Consider the following 18,331-nt stretch of genomic DNA (forward strand, 5'->3'; position numbering starts at 1 on the left):
TAAATGTGTGACGCAGACTGAAACTCTCGTTCGTGAGAACTGTAATTAGTCTAAAAAATTACAGCATACTAGCCATCTGCTCCTAAAGGAAGTAACTCATGTTTTTGCTGTACTTTCAATAAATATCTGCCATTTCACCATAGTGTTGCTCAGTGGCCATTAAAAAAAAAAAAACACCGTAATCAGCCAATCAACTTACAGACCACTTGGAATCCACCAGTACAATGCAACTGTTATAGACGGACGGACGGACAGATGGACAGACAGACAGACACAGCTGCAGCATAGAAGGAGAGAGAAGCTTTAAAAGCCATAGACATCATCACGCTGTATACAGCGATGGCTCTGTGTGGAATTTAAATGACTCAAGTGGCCTTCATACTAATGCAGATCATGGCGCGAATTTCACATCAGCGTTTTCCAAATATTTAGCTAGCTCCTTCTGTTGTCAGGATACCAGTAAATATTGAGCTATATGAGGAAGACTGATTATTTCAGAAGGGTGTATTTGCTTGTTTGTTGGCACTAATAATGTGATCCGAATTTGTTAATACAATACTGCATATAACAAAGTACTTTGTTACTGCACTTAAGTAGATTTTCCTGGTATCAGTACTTTACTTCAATATTTATTTTTCTGAATACTTTTTACTTTCACTCCTTACATTTTTACACAATTATCTGTACTTTTTACTTCTTGCATTTTCAAACCAGGCTTGTTACTTTAGATTTAATCAGCATTTGGTGGATCACCATTCAATAACAAATCTCTAATAAATCATGATTAGGTTAGTCTTTCCTGGCAGCACGATTCAGCTCGCGTGCACTCTGCATCTCCGCCAAAAGGTTTCTATCAGAATAATCAATGTAAGTGACTCGAGAATATAGTGGATCAGAGAGGTAAAACTACTGACAAGTTCAGGACTTCAAGTGCAGGTTAGTTTCATTTGTAAATAGGCTACTGTAGTTTTGTCTTTGTTTACTTACAGTAGTCATTAAACTGCTAGCAACTCTTAGCAGTAGCAGCCAGAGGATTAATAGTACTGTAAACTACACTAAATAATAAAATAATGCTCTAAACTGCTATCATCACTCAAAATACTGTATTCTAAATGACATTATCTACTATAAAGTTACAGTAGTAATTTAGCAAACAAATGTTATAAAATAATTTTATAATACATTTAGAGGGAGCTAGGGCAGATAACAACACAACCCTTACTAAAATTAAAATGAAAAACCATGGTTATAGTTAAACCATGGTAACCACAAATTGACCATGCTTTTGCTACACTAACCATAGATTATCCATGAAATATGGAGTACAACTATGGTTGTAAATTAAAACCGATTGTAATCAATCTGCCAAAAAAACATGGTTACTATACTTTTACTATAATAAACCATGGTTAATTTTGGTAAGAGAAAAATATGACTCATGGAAATTCAATATTAGGATTTTTAAGATAATAAGATATATTGTCATGTTGTAATTATTACTGTACTAATTTTGACATTTATACCATTTAGAAAACACAGATTTGTTAACTCTGTAGTATTTAAGTCAATTTAAGATAAAACAGCAACACATGGTTGTGATGTGATACTTTAAATTGAACTCAAATAAAGTCATGTTATTGCAAACAGAATACAAAGAAGTGGTTGTTTTGCAACAACGTGGAGACAGTTCTGTTCATAATAGTAGATGGCTGATGGGAAAAGTGATAGGTGCAAGAAAATTTGTTAAATAAATAAATAAAAAGGAAAGGAAAGGGAAGTGGTGTGTGGCCATGTATAGTGACCCATACTCTGAATTTGTGCTCTGCATTTAACCCATCCAAGTGTACACACAGTAGTGAACATACACCCGGAGCAGTGGGCAGCCATTGCTGCGGCGCCCCGGGAGCAGTTGGGGTTTCGGTGCCTTGCACAAGGGTCTCACCTCAATCGTGGTATTGAGGGTGGAGAGCGTGTTGGTTATTCACCCCCCCCCCCCCCCCCCCCCCCCACCTACAATCCCTGCCAGACCTGAGACTCGAACCCACAACCTTCAGGTTACAACTCTCTATCCACTAGGCCACGACTGCCTAGTGAAAATGGAAGTGAAGGTGCAGTTCAGGAGAGAACCTTTAATTATTTTGCACGGCCCCAGCCTAACGTTTTAAACCTTTTTTTTTTTTTTTTAAACGTGATGGCCATACAAAAAATAGGGTTGTCCGTGGTTTCCGAATTTGTTGTGGGTGTATGGGTTGGCCTGGATGAGGGTGAGATTTCCTGGACTGAAATTTTGTCCCAGTCCTGTCCTGTTTGACATGGTGGTTGCTCAGCCTTGACACCTTCATTAGCTAACAAAATTTTAAATGTAAGTTATTTTGTATTAATGTGTCAATATGACGTGAGGTCCAGTTATTGGGTTGATGTTAGTAAATTTGATTCTCAGTTAGTAAAAGTGATTCAAACATTACAAATTGTTCCCATTTGCTCAATGTGATAATGGTGCACTTGAGATTCTTTTTGTTTATGTGTGTTGACTCTGTCTCAAGATAAATAATCCATTTGATGACCTCTTTTGTCTGGGAAGTTTATCATCATAGGCCACTTTGTATTAATTAAACAGATTTGCATATTCTTCAACTGTAATGAAGCACTCAGTTATTTTGAGACATCCCTGCGGTTCAAAGAAAAGTGTGTTGTGAACTGGTATGTTAAATTTGTGTTTAGAAACTGGGATTACAGTGGCAGATAGTGTTGGAGAATCGAGAATGGTTTCTTATTCATCCCCATTAAAAAATACAGAAAATACGGATACACATCTGCCACAAATACAGTGGCAGATAGCGTTGGGGAATTGATAATGGTTTCTTATTCAGCCCCATTAAAAAATACAGAAAAAACAATGACGTTCGGTTCTAATGCGAACAGTACACTGTACTGATAAAAGTACAAAACATGCAACAATGACTGTTATGAGCTAAGTCTTTTTAATGAATCAAGCATACATCCTCAATTTGTAACCACATACAAACATACTACTCTCACTATTTCTGACATAGCAATTAAAAAGTGGTAGACGCATGGTAGCCTGGTATGCGACAGCCAGTATAGTCCAACTCCCAATTAAATGCCTCTTGTGAGCTGGAGCTTATTAGTGAATCAAAAATACACAGAGCAACCAACAGTCCAATTCCCAAGCAAATTATCCTCATGAATTGGTCCTCCTTAGTTAATTGTACAGCTCAAACAATATAGTCCAACCAATTCCTGAAAGAATGACTCTTTTAGTGAACCAAACACAAACTACAGATTAGGATTGTGATTATCCGATTGCTTTTATACCACTTTTAAAGAGCGAAAAGTCATTTAAAAGGTCAGTGTATGCCCACCTCTTGTAAGAATTGTTTATTATAAAAATGATCTCCTCATTGTTTCTTTTTGATGAAAACAACAACACAAGATTTGAAATTATAGTGACTGAGATGATTTGGTTCTTATACCTGCAAATTTACTATCCGTACACTTGGATCATGTTCTCTTATTCTGTGTAAGTGGAGCGCTGCAATAAATCATAAATAAAACATATGTGGGCGAACTGCAGCCAAAGAGCTCAGAGTTAAAATCTCCAATCTCCAAAGTCTCCACATAACACTCTGACAGCTGCCGGAGATGAACAGGGCTTTCCTTAATACTCTAAAAATATCTTTAGCCACCTCTCTTTATTTGTTTCTCCACAACACTGACCTGACAAGTGCTAGCAGGGAGAAGAAGTATTGTTTAAATTAAAAAGGCATTAGTATTAATGAATGTTTGAGATACTCTTAAGAAGTATAGACAGACAGATAGATAGATTAACGGGACGGATGGATGGATGGATTGATTGATTGATTGATTGATTGATTAGCAGGATGGACGGACGGACAGATTAACAGACAGCTAGACGGACGGACGGGACAGACAGACAGCTAGACAGACGGACGGGACAGACAGACAGCTAGACAGACGGACGGGACAGACAGATAGACAGCTAGACGGACGGACGGATCAGACAGACAGCTAGACGGACGGACGGATCAGACAGACAGCTAGACGGACGGACGGGACAGACAGATAGACAGCTAGATGGACGGACGGAGCAGACAGACAGATAGACAGCTAGACGGACAGACAGGACAGACAGACAGACAGAGACTGATAGATAGATAGACAAACGGACGGATAGATAGATAGATGCTTCATCATCAAAGCCAAAGTCTATGTAGTGAGTTTGAAATCATTTTGTAAATGAGTGGCAAGGATGATGCAAAAAACTGCAATTGTGATTTTGTGAGCATCAGTTTCCGTAGCTACAACAATAATTCTTCCCAAGAGACATTCTGTGCTTCCTCTTCCCTGTGACATCAGTTCCTCTTCCAGTGAACCTCCCTTGAGGCTCATTCATACAACACAATGTTCTAATAGCTTGATTGTTTGTGTGTATTTGTTATATAATATTTGTGTCTACTCCTCTTTTGTTGCTGTTTAACCATCTTTTTTCCCATGCTTTTTTTCCAGGTCATCTCTGACATGTCCGCATTGTCTTAAGCAGAGCAACACGTTTGATCCTTTTCTGTGCATTTCCCTCCCTATTCCTCTAAGACAGACGAGGTGAGTACAGTTGTACCAAACTGTAGCCTTTTGAAGTCATTGATTCATGCAAAAATGTAATTGTTTTTCTTGCTGTGGTTGTATCTGTTGTTGTTGGTTCTAACATTGTATGTTGTATGGTTCTAACATTTTTGCCGCTCTGTATTCAAAAACAATGAAGCATTCAAACCAACAGCAGCAGATGGATTGACAGGGAAATCCTTTTTTTTATTTATTTATTTTTTTTTATTTTTTTGGAGGAAATGAACACCCTCAAGTTTACAAATGCACAACTATTGTCCCACACATGCTATAATGTATAATGTTTCTGTACGTACATGTTTATACAAAACATCTTTGCAATGATATGGTAATACCGGTTTTACTGGTTATTTACTGGTTATGAGGGATGAAACCAGTATGAAATTTTATACTGGTTTAAAGGAAGTTTGAAACTTGTTTGACAAAAACAGTTCTTATATCAATATCCTAAATACAATAGGCTTAAATAATAAAGGACACCTAAAGCGCATCTTATATGGCAATATAAACCTAAACATTTACCCAAAATCAGAATAGTTAACCCAAAATAAAATTGTCATAATTTACTTGTTTTTCTAATGACAATTTATTCAACACCAAAGATTTTGCAGAATATATGAACTCCTCTCTTCCTTACAGTAGAATTAGATGCAAACCAGGGTTTGTCAGGCTCCAAATAATACTGTAAATCATCTTAAAATAGTTAATAAGACGTATGCACTACAGTCCACAGGATAACTTTGTGTGAGGAACAGACTGAAACTTAAGTCGTCTTCAATGAATATTAGCTTCAGTTTGAATATTCTGATATATTTTTCTCTTTTTGTGTTCCAAGAAATAAAGGGAGTCTCATACAGGTTTCATGATGAAACAATCTTCATTTCTGGTTGAACTATTCCTTTAGGGCAGAACACATGACCAGTTGAAAGGAAAGTAAACTGTTTGAGGTGTGGCACTTTTTACGTGACCGGTTGCCTTACTACTACCAGCAATTCATTCAGCGTTTACCCCAACGTCACCCTTAATCACAGTAGTTTATGTCTGAGAAGAGCGTTTTCAGGCTTTAGGTCATATACTGTATCAGCAAGGTTGTAATAGTGGAAGAAAAATAGATGACGGTATAAATAATGGTTTAAGAAATTAGTACTTTTATTCAGCAAAAAGGCTTTAATCAGAAGTGACAGGAAAGACATTTATATTGTTACAAACGATTTGTTTCAAGTAAATGCGGTTCTTTTGAGTCATGAAAAAAGTAAATGATTTCAACATTGATAATAATAAGAAATGTTTCTTTAGCAGCAAATCGGCATATTCAAATGATTTCTGAAGGATCGTGTGACACTGAAGACTGGAGTATTGATGCGGAAAATTCGGCTTTGCTTCACAGCAACAAACTACATTTTAACATATAGAAATAGAAATCAGTTAGAAAGCAGTAGAAGTCTGGTCACTTGCTTTAGTCCGGACCAAATACAATGTTGATATTTTTGTTTGTTTTGTTTGTTTGGTGCGGTTCGCTTTCTCACTGCCCTTTTTGCAAGTGAACCAGAAACTGTAAACAAAACCACACGTGCTTAAGGTCATTCATTCATTGGTTCATCCATTCAAACATACCAGAGTTCGTTTGGAAGCGGACCGAGACCACCTCTTCAGCTGGGTCTCGGTACGGTTGTTTTGTGCGCACCCGAGTGCGAATTGCTGTATTCACACCTGCCCAAAAGATCTGCACCAAGATGGGAAACGAACTTGAGTTCGATTCAGTCGAACCAAATAAGACAGGTGTGAATACACCCTTAGTGACCAAACAGATTCATTCATAAGCCACACCCACCTGCTTAAGCCACACCCACTCACTTTTGCAGCCCTTTACAGAGAATTTAAGACGTCATAAAGGATGCGTTTTCTTCTCTCTCTGCAGACCAGTGTGTGTGACTTTGGTGTTTAGCAGTAAAGGGCAGCGGTATCTGAGAGTGGGGCTCGCTGTGCCACTCATCGGCTCTTTGGCATGTCTGCGCCGGATGGTGGCAGATGAGGGCAAGATCTCTCCTGATCAGGTGACAGGTGCACACAGCATTACACAGACAGACCTCATGCTTGCACACAATATATCACCTGACCAAATCTCCTGCATTGCTACAGTGATCGTGTCAGATGGTAATACTGTGGGACTTTGATATATGCCATGATACTGAAAGATTGTCGTAATCATATGCTCTGGTTTTTGCATGCTATGTGGAAGAATCAGAGGATTATTTTATAGTTATTAATGCCTAAAATGTAACCGATATTATTGGTATCACCGGTAATAAATGTGAATTGATTGATAAGCTTGATAAATCGAATGTGAGATGTTTCAAATATAAAAATGTATTTTTATCTCTATCTTTAATAATAATAATAGCTGCAATAATTAAGTGATTTATTCCGTTTATAATTCTCTGTTCTTCTAGGTAATATTGACAGAGATCTACACAACAGGTTTCCAGCGCTCGTTCTTTGATGACGATGACTTGACCAGCATAGCAGAGAGTGACATCATCTATGCCTTCCAAGCTCCACCCCTTTACATTCGGGGTGGATCTGCACGAATCTCAGGTAAATGTAGCCAGCTGTAGAGGATGTTTTTCAGGATTATAGGCACCTTTTAATATCAACCCTATCCAAATAATAATTGGGGGTATAGATTTAGAATGGATTAGATCACTATATACAGAAAGTTCCTCAGTGATTTTATTCTTGGTCCAGTATGCCCTGATGGTCGGCTTGAACATAGGCCATGATTTCTGAAGTGTGGGTTGAAGTGAAGGGTTGGGCCAAATTCATACCAGCCATACTTTTTCAGTTCATAACAATGTGAAATGTCATTGATGATAATGTGTCTTGAGCAACACATTACAATGTTAAAAACAGTTGTGCAGCCTAATATTGCTGTAGAAACTTGGCATCACAAGATGGGAAGAGAAATCTTACAGAGTTACAAATATATGTAGCAAAATTCTACACAATCATGCAAATGTTTTGCAACATGGTATAGTTATTTAAATAAATAGTTTTGACTGATACATTTTTGATCTCCTACATATTTTTCTATTATTTTAGCATTTTTTTAAAATTGTAATATATTTCTGATTAAACATATTTTTCTTGACTCAAAACAATCAACACTGACATAATTTTTTTAAATTTTACTATATAGTATCATAAAATGCCCAACACATTTTTCAATATAACTACAAAAACATAGAATTTGGGCAAAATTAGAGCATCAAATTTGAATTATGCATTTTGCTTCCTTTATTCTGAAGTTCCTTAAAGGGATAGTTCACCCAAAAATGAAAATTCTGTCGTCTTTTACTCGAATTGTTCCAAACCTGTATGAGTTTCTTTCTTCACAAAAGAAGATATGTTGAAGAACGTTAGTAACCAAACAGCTGATGCAGTCAAAGTAGCCATTGACTTCCACAGAATTTTTTTCCCATTATATGAAAGTCGATAGCTACCATCAACTGTTTGGTTGGCAATATGGTTACCAGCATAATGGCAATTTTCATTTTTGGGTAAACTATCCCTTTAATTCTGAATGAAGCACAACAACTCTGAAGTTCACAATACAGTCAGCTCTGATAACACACTCTTTAAATGAAGCAATACTTTAACAGGGAATATCGACTATAAATGCATGTAGGGCTGCAACAAATCATTTTGATAATCGGTTTATCTAATGATTATTACAATTATTCATTGACTATGATTAATCATCAATTGTGGTCAGTTAATCATCAATTATTTCATTTGCACTCAGACATGCTGTCATAAGCACCGTGTGTGTCTTCGTCCATTGAATTGCATACGGGAGGGCTGAATTACAGTCTCCACAGTGGAGATCTGTGGAGAGGAAAGGTGTTTAATTAACAATCTCACAGTGTTACTTTTGAGTGATAACCTCAAACGGATACAGTGGGGTTCATCAAGTGACAGGAATGAAGACAGACTGCATGAGCATAGCCACTTAAAGTCAGCACAGGTCACACCTTCCCATTCTTCATTTTGAAAACCGGATATGAAAAGACCTTGAGACGGAATGCTGGGAAGCACAGCTGTCCTGATGTTCAGCCATAAAAACATCCCTTCTTGATTAAAAAGCCAGCCAGTCCTCCATCTGTCCCTGATGGCACATATGACCTTCCAGTTGTAAAGTGTTCATAACGTGTAACGGTCTTGCTGATAGTCATCGTCAAGCTGATTTGCCATTAAACGTGAAGTCATAGACCAGTGTTTATGCAAATGAGAGTGAATGATTGAAAGGGCTTTGTCAGATAGTAGCTAGACAGACTATGACATGCATCATGTTACTGACATGGTACATATCCAACAATATGGTACACAAATGCATGGTAGTTTTGGGTACTTTTTGTTAGATGTTTTGGTTTAATAGTGATTTTAATTTAAATGATTAAAGCTGTAAAGTGTTAATGTGCTAAATTAATGAAGTTAATGAACTGTCTCAATTTAATGTGCCGAAAAAACTTTAAGCATAAGTAAAGTCTCCTGAAAAGCATCATTACTATGCCTCTTTTTGCACATCCAGACCAGCCTGCCACAACGACATTGGCTCAACCAATGGCAAAAGAGTCTGAGGCGGTACTGTTTGTTTGTCCTATAAGGAGCATCTTTTAAACCATTTCAAAGTCATTTCAAAGTTCCAGTTGTGTCTTGATGTTCAAAGTGCAGAAATAACACCCTTTTAATGCTGTCACCTTGAAGATACGAGGCTCTTCTGTCTCTGATAAATTCAACGGGGTGACTTTTGGAAAAGAAATTATATACCAGTCTTTGGCCTTTTTTTGGGTAGTTTGTTCTGGGTACTTTATTAATGGCTGCTGCCCAGTTTTACTTTATTTGGAATTAAACATCTGAAAGCTTGACATCCATTTAGTATGTATGTGTATGCGTGTGAAGGCTGGCGTCAGATCATACACCCCACTGTGTTCAGTCTGCTGTCTGCTGTGCTCTGTTTGCATGTCTCCATCTGTCTCTGTCACTCTCTTGCTCTCTTTATAGGTGCGTATGTCACCTTGTTTTGTCATACAATAAAATTTGACATTATTCGAATATATGGACACAGACAATAAATCTGCCTGCAGATTATGCGTGTTAGGAGGTGACCTCTACCTCTCCTTGGTTCTCCCTCTCATCCCAGGGTTGCACCACAGTCTTCCGTCCTCACCGTACACCTCGTCTGGGCCGGAGGGTCACAGACTGGCTGCGTCTGGAGCGCTGTCCTCCGAGTTCCTGAACCAGGCCGATGGGATGGTGAAGATCTTGCTGCTGGTGTGTAATGCAGCTGGAGCAGGACAGCAGGCAGTGAGGTACCCTTAAAAATAATGACTTTTTTTTTTTTTACTGGTAACCAAACAGCTGTAGGTTTGAACCTCATTCAGAGTTAAAGGGTTACTCCACCCCAAAATGAAAATTGTCATTAATCACTTACCCCCATGCTGTTCCAAACCTGTAAAAGCGTCGTTCATCTTCGAAACACAATTTAAGATATTTTAGATAAAAACCGGGAGGCTTGTGACTGTCCCATTGACTGCCTAGTAAATGACACTGTCGAGGTCCGGAAAAGTGTGAAAAGCACCGTCAGAATAGTCCATCTGCCATCAGTGGTTCAATCTGAATTTAATGAAGCGACGGGAACACTTTTTCTGCGCAAAAAAACAAAACAAAAACAATGACTTAATTCAACAATTTGTCTCCTCTGGTTCAGCATTTTGGAGAATATCCGCTGGACGCAAGAAGCTTATGCTGTTCTGTGTCAGCCACATACCGGATACGCTGTTTTCATTCAAATCAAAGCGTAAACAAACATAGAAGACGTATCCGTGTTGTGCAGCTGACACAGAAAAGCATATGCAGTTTGCATTCAGCAGATATTCTCCAAAATGGCGCTACGCTGAACCAGAGGAGACGAATTGTTGAATAAAGTTGTTGTTTTGTTTTCTTTGCGCAAAAAGTATTCTCGTCACTTCATTAAATTCAGATTGAACCACTGATGGCAGATGGACTATTCTGACGATGCTTTTCATACTTTTCTGGGCCTTGACAGTGTTATTTTCTTGGCAGTCAGTATTTTGGTTTTCATCCAAAATATCTTAAATTGTGTTCCGAAGACGAACAAAGGTTTTACGGATTTGGAACGACATGGGGGTAAGTGATTAATGAAAAATTTTCATTTTGGGGTGGAGTATCCCTTTAAGAGTTCAGTATTCAGAAGTTTGGCCCACCCTGTGTGAACTCGTTAACTTTTACAGTTTTTTTTTTTTTTATTTTAGCCTTAGGTTTTTTTTTTTTTTTTTTTCTTTCGATGAAATATTTTTTTTTTATTTAAACTTGGACAATGTTTTGCCTTGTCTAATTTATTCATATTTGCCAAGTTTATTCTGACTAAAATGCCAACTAATTTTAGTAAAAAAATATATAATTTTAGTTGACAAGAACATGAAAATTTAAACCAAATACTTGAAGTTTTTATCTATTAATTTAAACATGTATCAACTCTGGAAATAAAATTATAGTGACACTATTGCAATACAATGTTGTGAAATCTTTGTTTTAGTTTTTTAGTTATTTGTGCGTTTCATACTGTATGTTGTTACAGAAAAAAAACATTCACAGCTCATTCTGACTAGGTTGTAATTTAGTGCAGATATAATATTTATTATTACGTTTATGTTGTGTAAAGTTCAGTTTACCGGCGTTTAAGCCGGCTTTAACTCTGACTGGGTTATTTGAAAAATTTCTAAACTTTTCTACTCCATAAACACATTCACACAATTATCGTTTGATAGCACTAGTTTTTTTACGAGTGTCTTATGCTCACCAAGGCTGCATTTATTTGATCAAACATACAGTAAAAACAGTAATATTGTGAATATGTTAATACAATGTAAAATCACAGTTTTCTACTTGAATATATATTTAAATTTAATTTATTCCTGTGATTCAAAGCTGAATTTTCAGCATCATTACTCTAGTCTTCAGTGTCACAAGATCCTTCAGAAATCATTCAAATATGATGATTTGAAGTTCAAGAACATTTATTATTATTATTATTATTATTATCAATGTCGAAAACAGTTGTGCTGCTTAATATTTTTGTGGAAACTGTCATGCATTTTTTTAATCAGTATATTTTGTTAAAAAAATAGAATTAATTGAAATATAAATTTTTATAACATTATTAAAGTGTGTACTGTCAGTTTTGATCATTTTAATGCTGAATAAATAGAAACAACAGGAGAAAAAACCTGACTAGATTAACACTAGTATATGGAGATTAGCCAATCATAAATTTATTTACAAAAAAGTCTTAAAGGTTTAATTCCAAGGGTCACAGAGGGTGAAAATGGTCTGAACTAGCATTATAAGTGGACTTCAGAGGATAAAACATGCCACTTTATGCCATGTAAAGCTGGCAAATATCAATCACTGCAACTTTACCTCACCTTTTCTCTTTTCCTCTAAAAGCTTCTCACAGATTCTTTGACGTTTGTCACGTCAGAGTGATCCTGCAGTCACACAGTGACAGTGACAGTTGCTCAGAGATCAATACTCTCTTAAGTGTGAATGCCTCCAGAAATTTAATTTTGTTCCATGGCCTTTGGTAATGTGAGTTTCTCCCTCACTTTAATGGAAGTGAAAGAGAGAAGGAGAGAAAGTGAAGCTCAAAACATACGTTCATCTCTTACAGATGAGCTAGAGTACATGTCATTTTGAAAGCAGTGATATTTTGATTGATTTTCCCCAGATAATGATCAAAGTGATATTCCCATCACAGAGTTAGAGGGTGGAAAGGACTAGATTTGACGTACAAAGCTGTAGTCATGAGTTCATTAACTGGGAATGTTTAAATGTAACTTACACTGAAACTAGGCAGATGTCATAATAAGAGCGTAACCATATCTTAAACATTGGGGGAGGGGGCAACAGAGATTTAAGGGAATAACTAAATTAGATTAATTAAAATTAAATAAATAAAAATAGTAAAAGAACTACAATTTATTGTAATGCATTTGAACTATTTGCAAATAACATTTGAATTTTAAAATATGCACACATTTACTCGTATGCCTAACATGCCGAAAATATTTGTTAATGTTTCTTGTCTCGCCACATACACAAAATCCAGTTACAAAGTTACAGTGGTGTGAAAGTGTTTGCCCCTTCCTGTTTTTTTTTTTTTTTTTTGCATATGTCACACTTGAATGATTCAGATCTACAAACAAATTTTAATATTATACAAAGATAACCCAAGTAAATACAAAATGCAGTTTTGAAATAATGATTTCATTCATTAAGGGAAAAAAGCTATCCAAACCTGCCTGGACCTATGTGAAAAAGTAATTGCCCCCTAAATCTAACAACTGGTTGTGCCACCCTTTGCAGCAACAACTGCAATCAAGTGTTTACGATAACTGGCAATGAGTCTTTCACTTCACTGTGGACATTCAGAGGTGGACTTGCTGGTGTGTTTGAGATCATTGTCCTGCTGCATAACCCAAGTGTGATTGAGCTTGAGGTCACAAACTGACGGCTGGACATTCTCCTTCAGGATTTTCTCATAGAGTGCAGAATTCATGGTTCCATCAATTATGGCAAGTCGTCCAGGTCCTGAAGCTGCAAAGCAGCCCCAGACCACTACACTACCACCAGCATGTTTGACTGTTGGTATGATGTACTTTTTATGAAATGCTGTGTTGGTTTTACGCCAGATGTAATGGGACACGCACCTTCTAAAAAGTTCAACTTTTGTCGCATCAGTCCACAGAATATTTGCCCAAAAGTCTTGGGGATAATCAAGATGTTTTTTGGCAAATATGAGACGAGCCTTTGTGTTCTTTTTGGTCAGCAATGGCTTTTGCCTTGGAACTCTCCCATTGATGCCATTTTTCCCAGTCTTTTTCTTATTGTTGAAACATGAACACTGACCTTAATTGAGGCAAGTGATGTCCTGCAGTTCTTTAGATGTTGTTCTGGGTTCTTTTATGACCTCCTGGATGAGTCGTTGTTGTGCTCTTGGAGTAAATTTGGTAGGCCAGCCACTCTTGGGAAGGTTCACCACTGTTCCAAGTATTCTCCATTTGTGGATAATGGCTCTGACCGTGGTTCGCTGGATTCCCAAAGCCTTAGAAATGGCTTTATAACACTTTCCAGACTGATACATGCCAACTATTTTGTTTCTCATCTGTTCTTGAATTTCTTTAGATCGCGGCATGATGTGTTACTCTTTAAACATGCTTCACTTTGTCAGAAAGGCTCTATTTAAGTGATTTCTTAATTCAACAAGTCTGGCAGTAATCAGGCCTAGGTTTGGCTTGTGAAATTTAACTCAGCTTTCTAAAATAATGTCGTTAATCACAGTTCTTTCATGATTTACAGTTTTGTTTTTTTTAATTGCTATGACAATTTTTTCAGTACTTCTAACAATTTTCCTAAACTCTTAACGCACCAACACACCTACAACACACAGTTGACAAAACTGCTCAAAATCACACATTGCAAACTAAACTCCGCAACACTAATTTTCAAAATACAATAATACACTAACACAATACACTGTCTACCAAAGCACTGCAAACATGTCTCAATCAAATTATTATTCCAAAACACTAACACATGTTCTCTTCCAACAGGAACATTTAGTCAATCATATCACAATATCATAAAAACACTAACATCAAATGGAATTACAGAAACTGCATTATTTTAGGTGTCAGGTCTGACCTTACAGTAATAGACAGTATATTGCATTGGTCATAGATTGCATTTTACACTACAGTTTCTTTTGAAGCCTGTAAATGCATGTATTTTGAAAGGGGGAAAGACAGAGACAGAATTGCTGCAGTAAAGGCTTTATTTGCAACAGGACATTAGAAAAACAAGAAAGAAAACAAGAATGCAGCTAAAAGAATGCAAGAAAAAAAAAATATAGCTCTCATTTATTATGTGAAAATACAAAATATACAAACAACAACAACAACAAAAAAGCCACAGAAGAATAATAAAAAAAAGTAATCTAATCTGCCCAGTCTTCTACATTTGGCCACATGTTCTCATCCATATCACACCTGATATCCACACCTAAGATGGCAAGGCATCTTGGGAAGAATCTTTTGGTATGCCTTATCCTTATTGTTCAGCTATGTTATCTTGGCATGCAGGATCCATGGCATCCTGGAGGGACAGAGTCCAAAACCTTCCATTCCCAAGCTCAGAACAACTCCTCAATGAGGTTGAGGAAAGGGGAGTAAGGGGCAAGGAAAATGGACATCATTCTCGAATGGGTGTCAAACCATGCTCTGACTGCACTTGGAATGGTGGAATGCCACATTGTTGCATGTGATCACATATATTGGCAAGTGGTCTCCCACCTGACCCCTTTCTCTGGCACCAGTCTTTGGTGCAGATCTTCTAAAATCTCATATTTATGCAGGAGTGCACTTTTCCACACAAGATCAGCCCAAAGAGCTCCTCTTTTACTGTATATCCTATGGTCATGCAATTGAAAGAACGTCAACACCTGAGTGTGTTTACGAGAATCAGCTGTAATTTATATATTTGCATATTTTCAATCAGCTGTTTCTCATTAGCTATGGAATAAAATGCAGAGGACATATTTGTTTCAATTCACAAAATGACAACAGCTGTGCACTTTAACTTTAGCCCAAAGTTATGTTTAGAAAATGATGTTATTTGTTCTGACATACAGTGTGAAAGCATTTGAAAATTTGGCAGTAAAATTAAATTGTTTTGGTCTTGGTTGAGCTTGTGTATAAAAGTTCAAGCATTTTAAATTTGTTAACTGTATGCATTGTGTCAGAGCAACAAGAAATGTGTTAATTGTATAGCCTACACAGACGGATGTTGTGCTAACTGTGTTAAGAGTTCAGGAAAATTGTTAAAAGTTTTGAAAAAATTGTCATAGCTGTAACGGGGTGAATGAGACGAGAGACTTGTGGTTCCTTTAGCAAGCTTTTATTAATAAACAGTCAAATAACAGACAGGGTCAAAACACCAGCATGGCTGCTCTTGATTGAATACATTTTCCTGGTTTTATTGTGCATGACTTTTCAGTGCATGTTATTCCAAATAATATTTTATAAAAACTTTTGTCTTTGTAATATACCTTTTTCCCCTACTTCCATTTCTGACTTAACTTAGACCAAAAGGGGTTCAATAATGTTCACCAAGAGCAAGATAACTATTTAGACATTGTTTTGGGCTATCAAAATCTTGCCTATAATGCAGTAATTGAATAATAATGACCATATAATGCAATAATAGCAAATGGTGATAGATTTGAAAAAGAAGCATCCATTCACATGCTCTCAAGGGTGAATTTGACCTCTCAAAACTGTCCTCCCCACCTAATTGAAGTGAAATGGTTTTCAAATGCTGTTTTACTATAACTTCTATCTATTTTTGATGTTCAAGATGTTTAAACTGTGTGGCGTCAAGCATAGTGGACGGATAGTTAGATAGATGGACAGACAGACACTTTATTGCTGTATAATTTGGTGAAAACCTCCAGTGTTGTTGCCTGGGGTGAGCTGTGACGTTAACAGCATCAAAGCATGTTTGTTCAGATCTCAGTTCTGTCTCTGCCTCCTGTCAGGGAAAACTCCACCATTGTTTTTGGCTGAGGCGAAACCCCAATACAATTACGTTTATCACTTTCTGAAAGGCTTGCTTTCCCTCAGCTCACTTTTGTTGTTTTTTTCTCCTGTATTCATTCTGTACAGATCCTGTAGCAGAAATCTTAATCACTAGCCTCCTACTGCAAAAAAAAAAAAAAACACAACACTAAAAAGGGAGGGGTGGATTTCAAGGGCACTGCTGAGGACACTGGAACATAGTGTCCAAACACAGGCAGTAATTTATCTGACAATCATGCACATCAAAATGGGACCTAATGTTTACATAGAAATCCCATGTGATTTCAGGTATAGTGTCTAAGATGTTTGCATTAGTGTATCTTTAACCTTTTTAGGCCATGGAAAATAGAGATTATGTAAGAGCCCCTGATTGTTGTTTTTTTTAAATCTTGACTTGAGTTCCATAACATCTATCTGCATACTTTAATGCTAGCATTGCAAAGCTGTTTTATGTATTTAAAATCTTATAATGTGGGACGGACAATGAAACATTTAGCTTAACTTTAGCTTTTTTTAACGTTGATTGAGGTTAACTCAGTACAGGGTTATTCTAGTTAAGTAAAACGGAAATACTAAAATACAATAAAATGAATGAATAAATGTTAACTGAAAAAAAAAACCCCACTTTTTCAGGCAACATATCTGATTTGTATTTAGTTTAACTTGATGTACTAAAAAAAAAAAAAAACTGCACATTTTGAAAATAACAAACTTATGAAAATATAAAAATACAAAAATAAAAACTTCAAAATATTAATTAAAACTATGATAGAAAACTATAAGAGAATCTCATTGATACTAAAATAATATTTATTAAATTATATTTAAATTTGTAGGTCAACGTGTGTTCAATAAACGGTGTAGTTTTTTCTTAGGCAATAATGGAAATGGCTTTTTGTCATCACTTTTAAGGTATGTCTATATATGACCCTGGACCACAAAACCAGTCATAAGGGTATATATTTTTTTATTATTATTGAATAAATAAGCTTTCCATTGATGTATGGTTTATGATAGGACAATATTTGGCAGAGATGCAGCTTTTTGAAAATCTGGAGTCCGAGGGTGCAAAAAAATCTAAATTTTGATATATTTGCAGTAGGAAATTCACAAAATATCTTTATGGAACATGATCTTTACAGCAACATGATTTTTTGGCATATTAGAAAAATCAATAATGTTGACCCATACAATGTATTGTATTTATCTATGGCTATTGCTACAAATATACCCGTGCTACTGGTTTTGTGGTCCACAGTCATATAGAAATTTGGCTGTCTCAAAAAAAAAAAAAAAAAAAAACCTAGTGACAACTAGCCCCAGTCTCCTCTGTATCACATGCATGTATGTAGCACATTTAGAAGGACCTCTCAAGGTGCTTAATATAAATGTTGAAACACAATGCATAAAACAAAATACAAAAATCACAAAAAGCTATCCTAAAGAAATATGTTTCCACTTAAAGACCGTTTCTACCAGTGTATCTTTTAGACAAACATGTTTAAAATGAGCATGTTAACTAAAATATTGTCATTCATATCTTGTGAAGATGATGATTGTGTTACTGTGTTAGCTAAGTAATTGCATCTGTATAAACACACATTAATCTGATGTCTGTTCACCTGCAGATTCGGTCCTCCGTTTCTGATGAGAGAGGACAGGTCAATGTCGTGGGACCAGCTTCAGCAGAGCATCCTCAGTAAACTCTACTATCTAATGATCAACGGATCACAAGCACACGTAAGATCAACTGCCTATACTCATTTAGCTTATCTGAGCTGTAGATACAAGAAAATACAAAACCTGTGAAAACATTCAACAGCCAGCACCACTAAAACATCACAATTCAAGATCTTAAGGTTTCAAAGTAAAGTCTCTCACAAGATTCCATCACTTCCTCTAAAACATTTTCTTCCTTCCTCTTACGCTGTTGTGGTCGTTCCTGTTGCTTTTCC

General features: G+C 36.4%; 1 protein-coding gene across 1 annotated transcript in view; it reads left to right on the plus strand.

Annotated features, from left to right (window-relative positions):
• Positions 1-6,584: 6,584 nt before the first annotated feature.
• LOC306848943 (ubiquitin carboxyl-terminal hydrolase 43-like) overlaps positions 6,585-18,331 on the plus strand; it is a 29,252-nt gene continuing 17,505 nt past the window's right edge. The window contains exons 1-4 of the mRNA XM_079383734.1: positions 6,585-6,716; positions 7,113-7,257; positions 9,863-10,031; positions 18,005-18,116. Of these exons, the coding sequence (XP_079239860.1) occupies positions 6,681-6,716; positions 7,113-7,257; positions 9,863-10,031; positions 18,005-18,116 (462 nt within the window). The 5' untranslated portion in view covers positions 6,585-6,680. The remainder of the gene's footprint in view (positions 6,717-7,112; positions 7,258-9,862; positions 10,032-18,004; positions 18,117-18,331) is intronic.

Source organism: Barbus barbus (assembly GCF_936440315.1).
Source record: "Barbus barbus genome assembly, chromosome: 3".
NCBI lineage: Eukaryota > Metazoa > Chordata > Actinopteri > Cypriniformes > Cyprinidae > Barbus > Barbus barbus.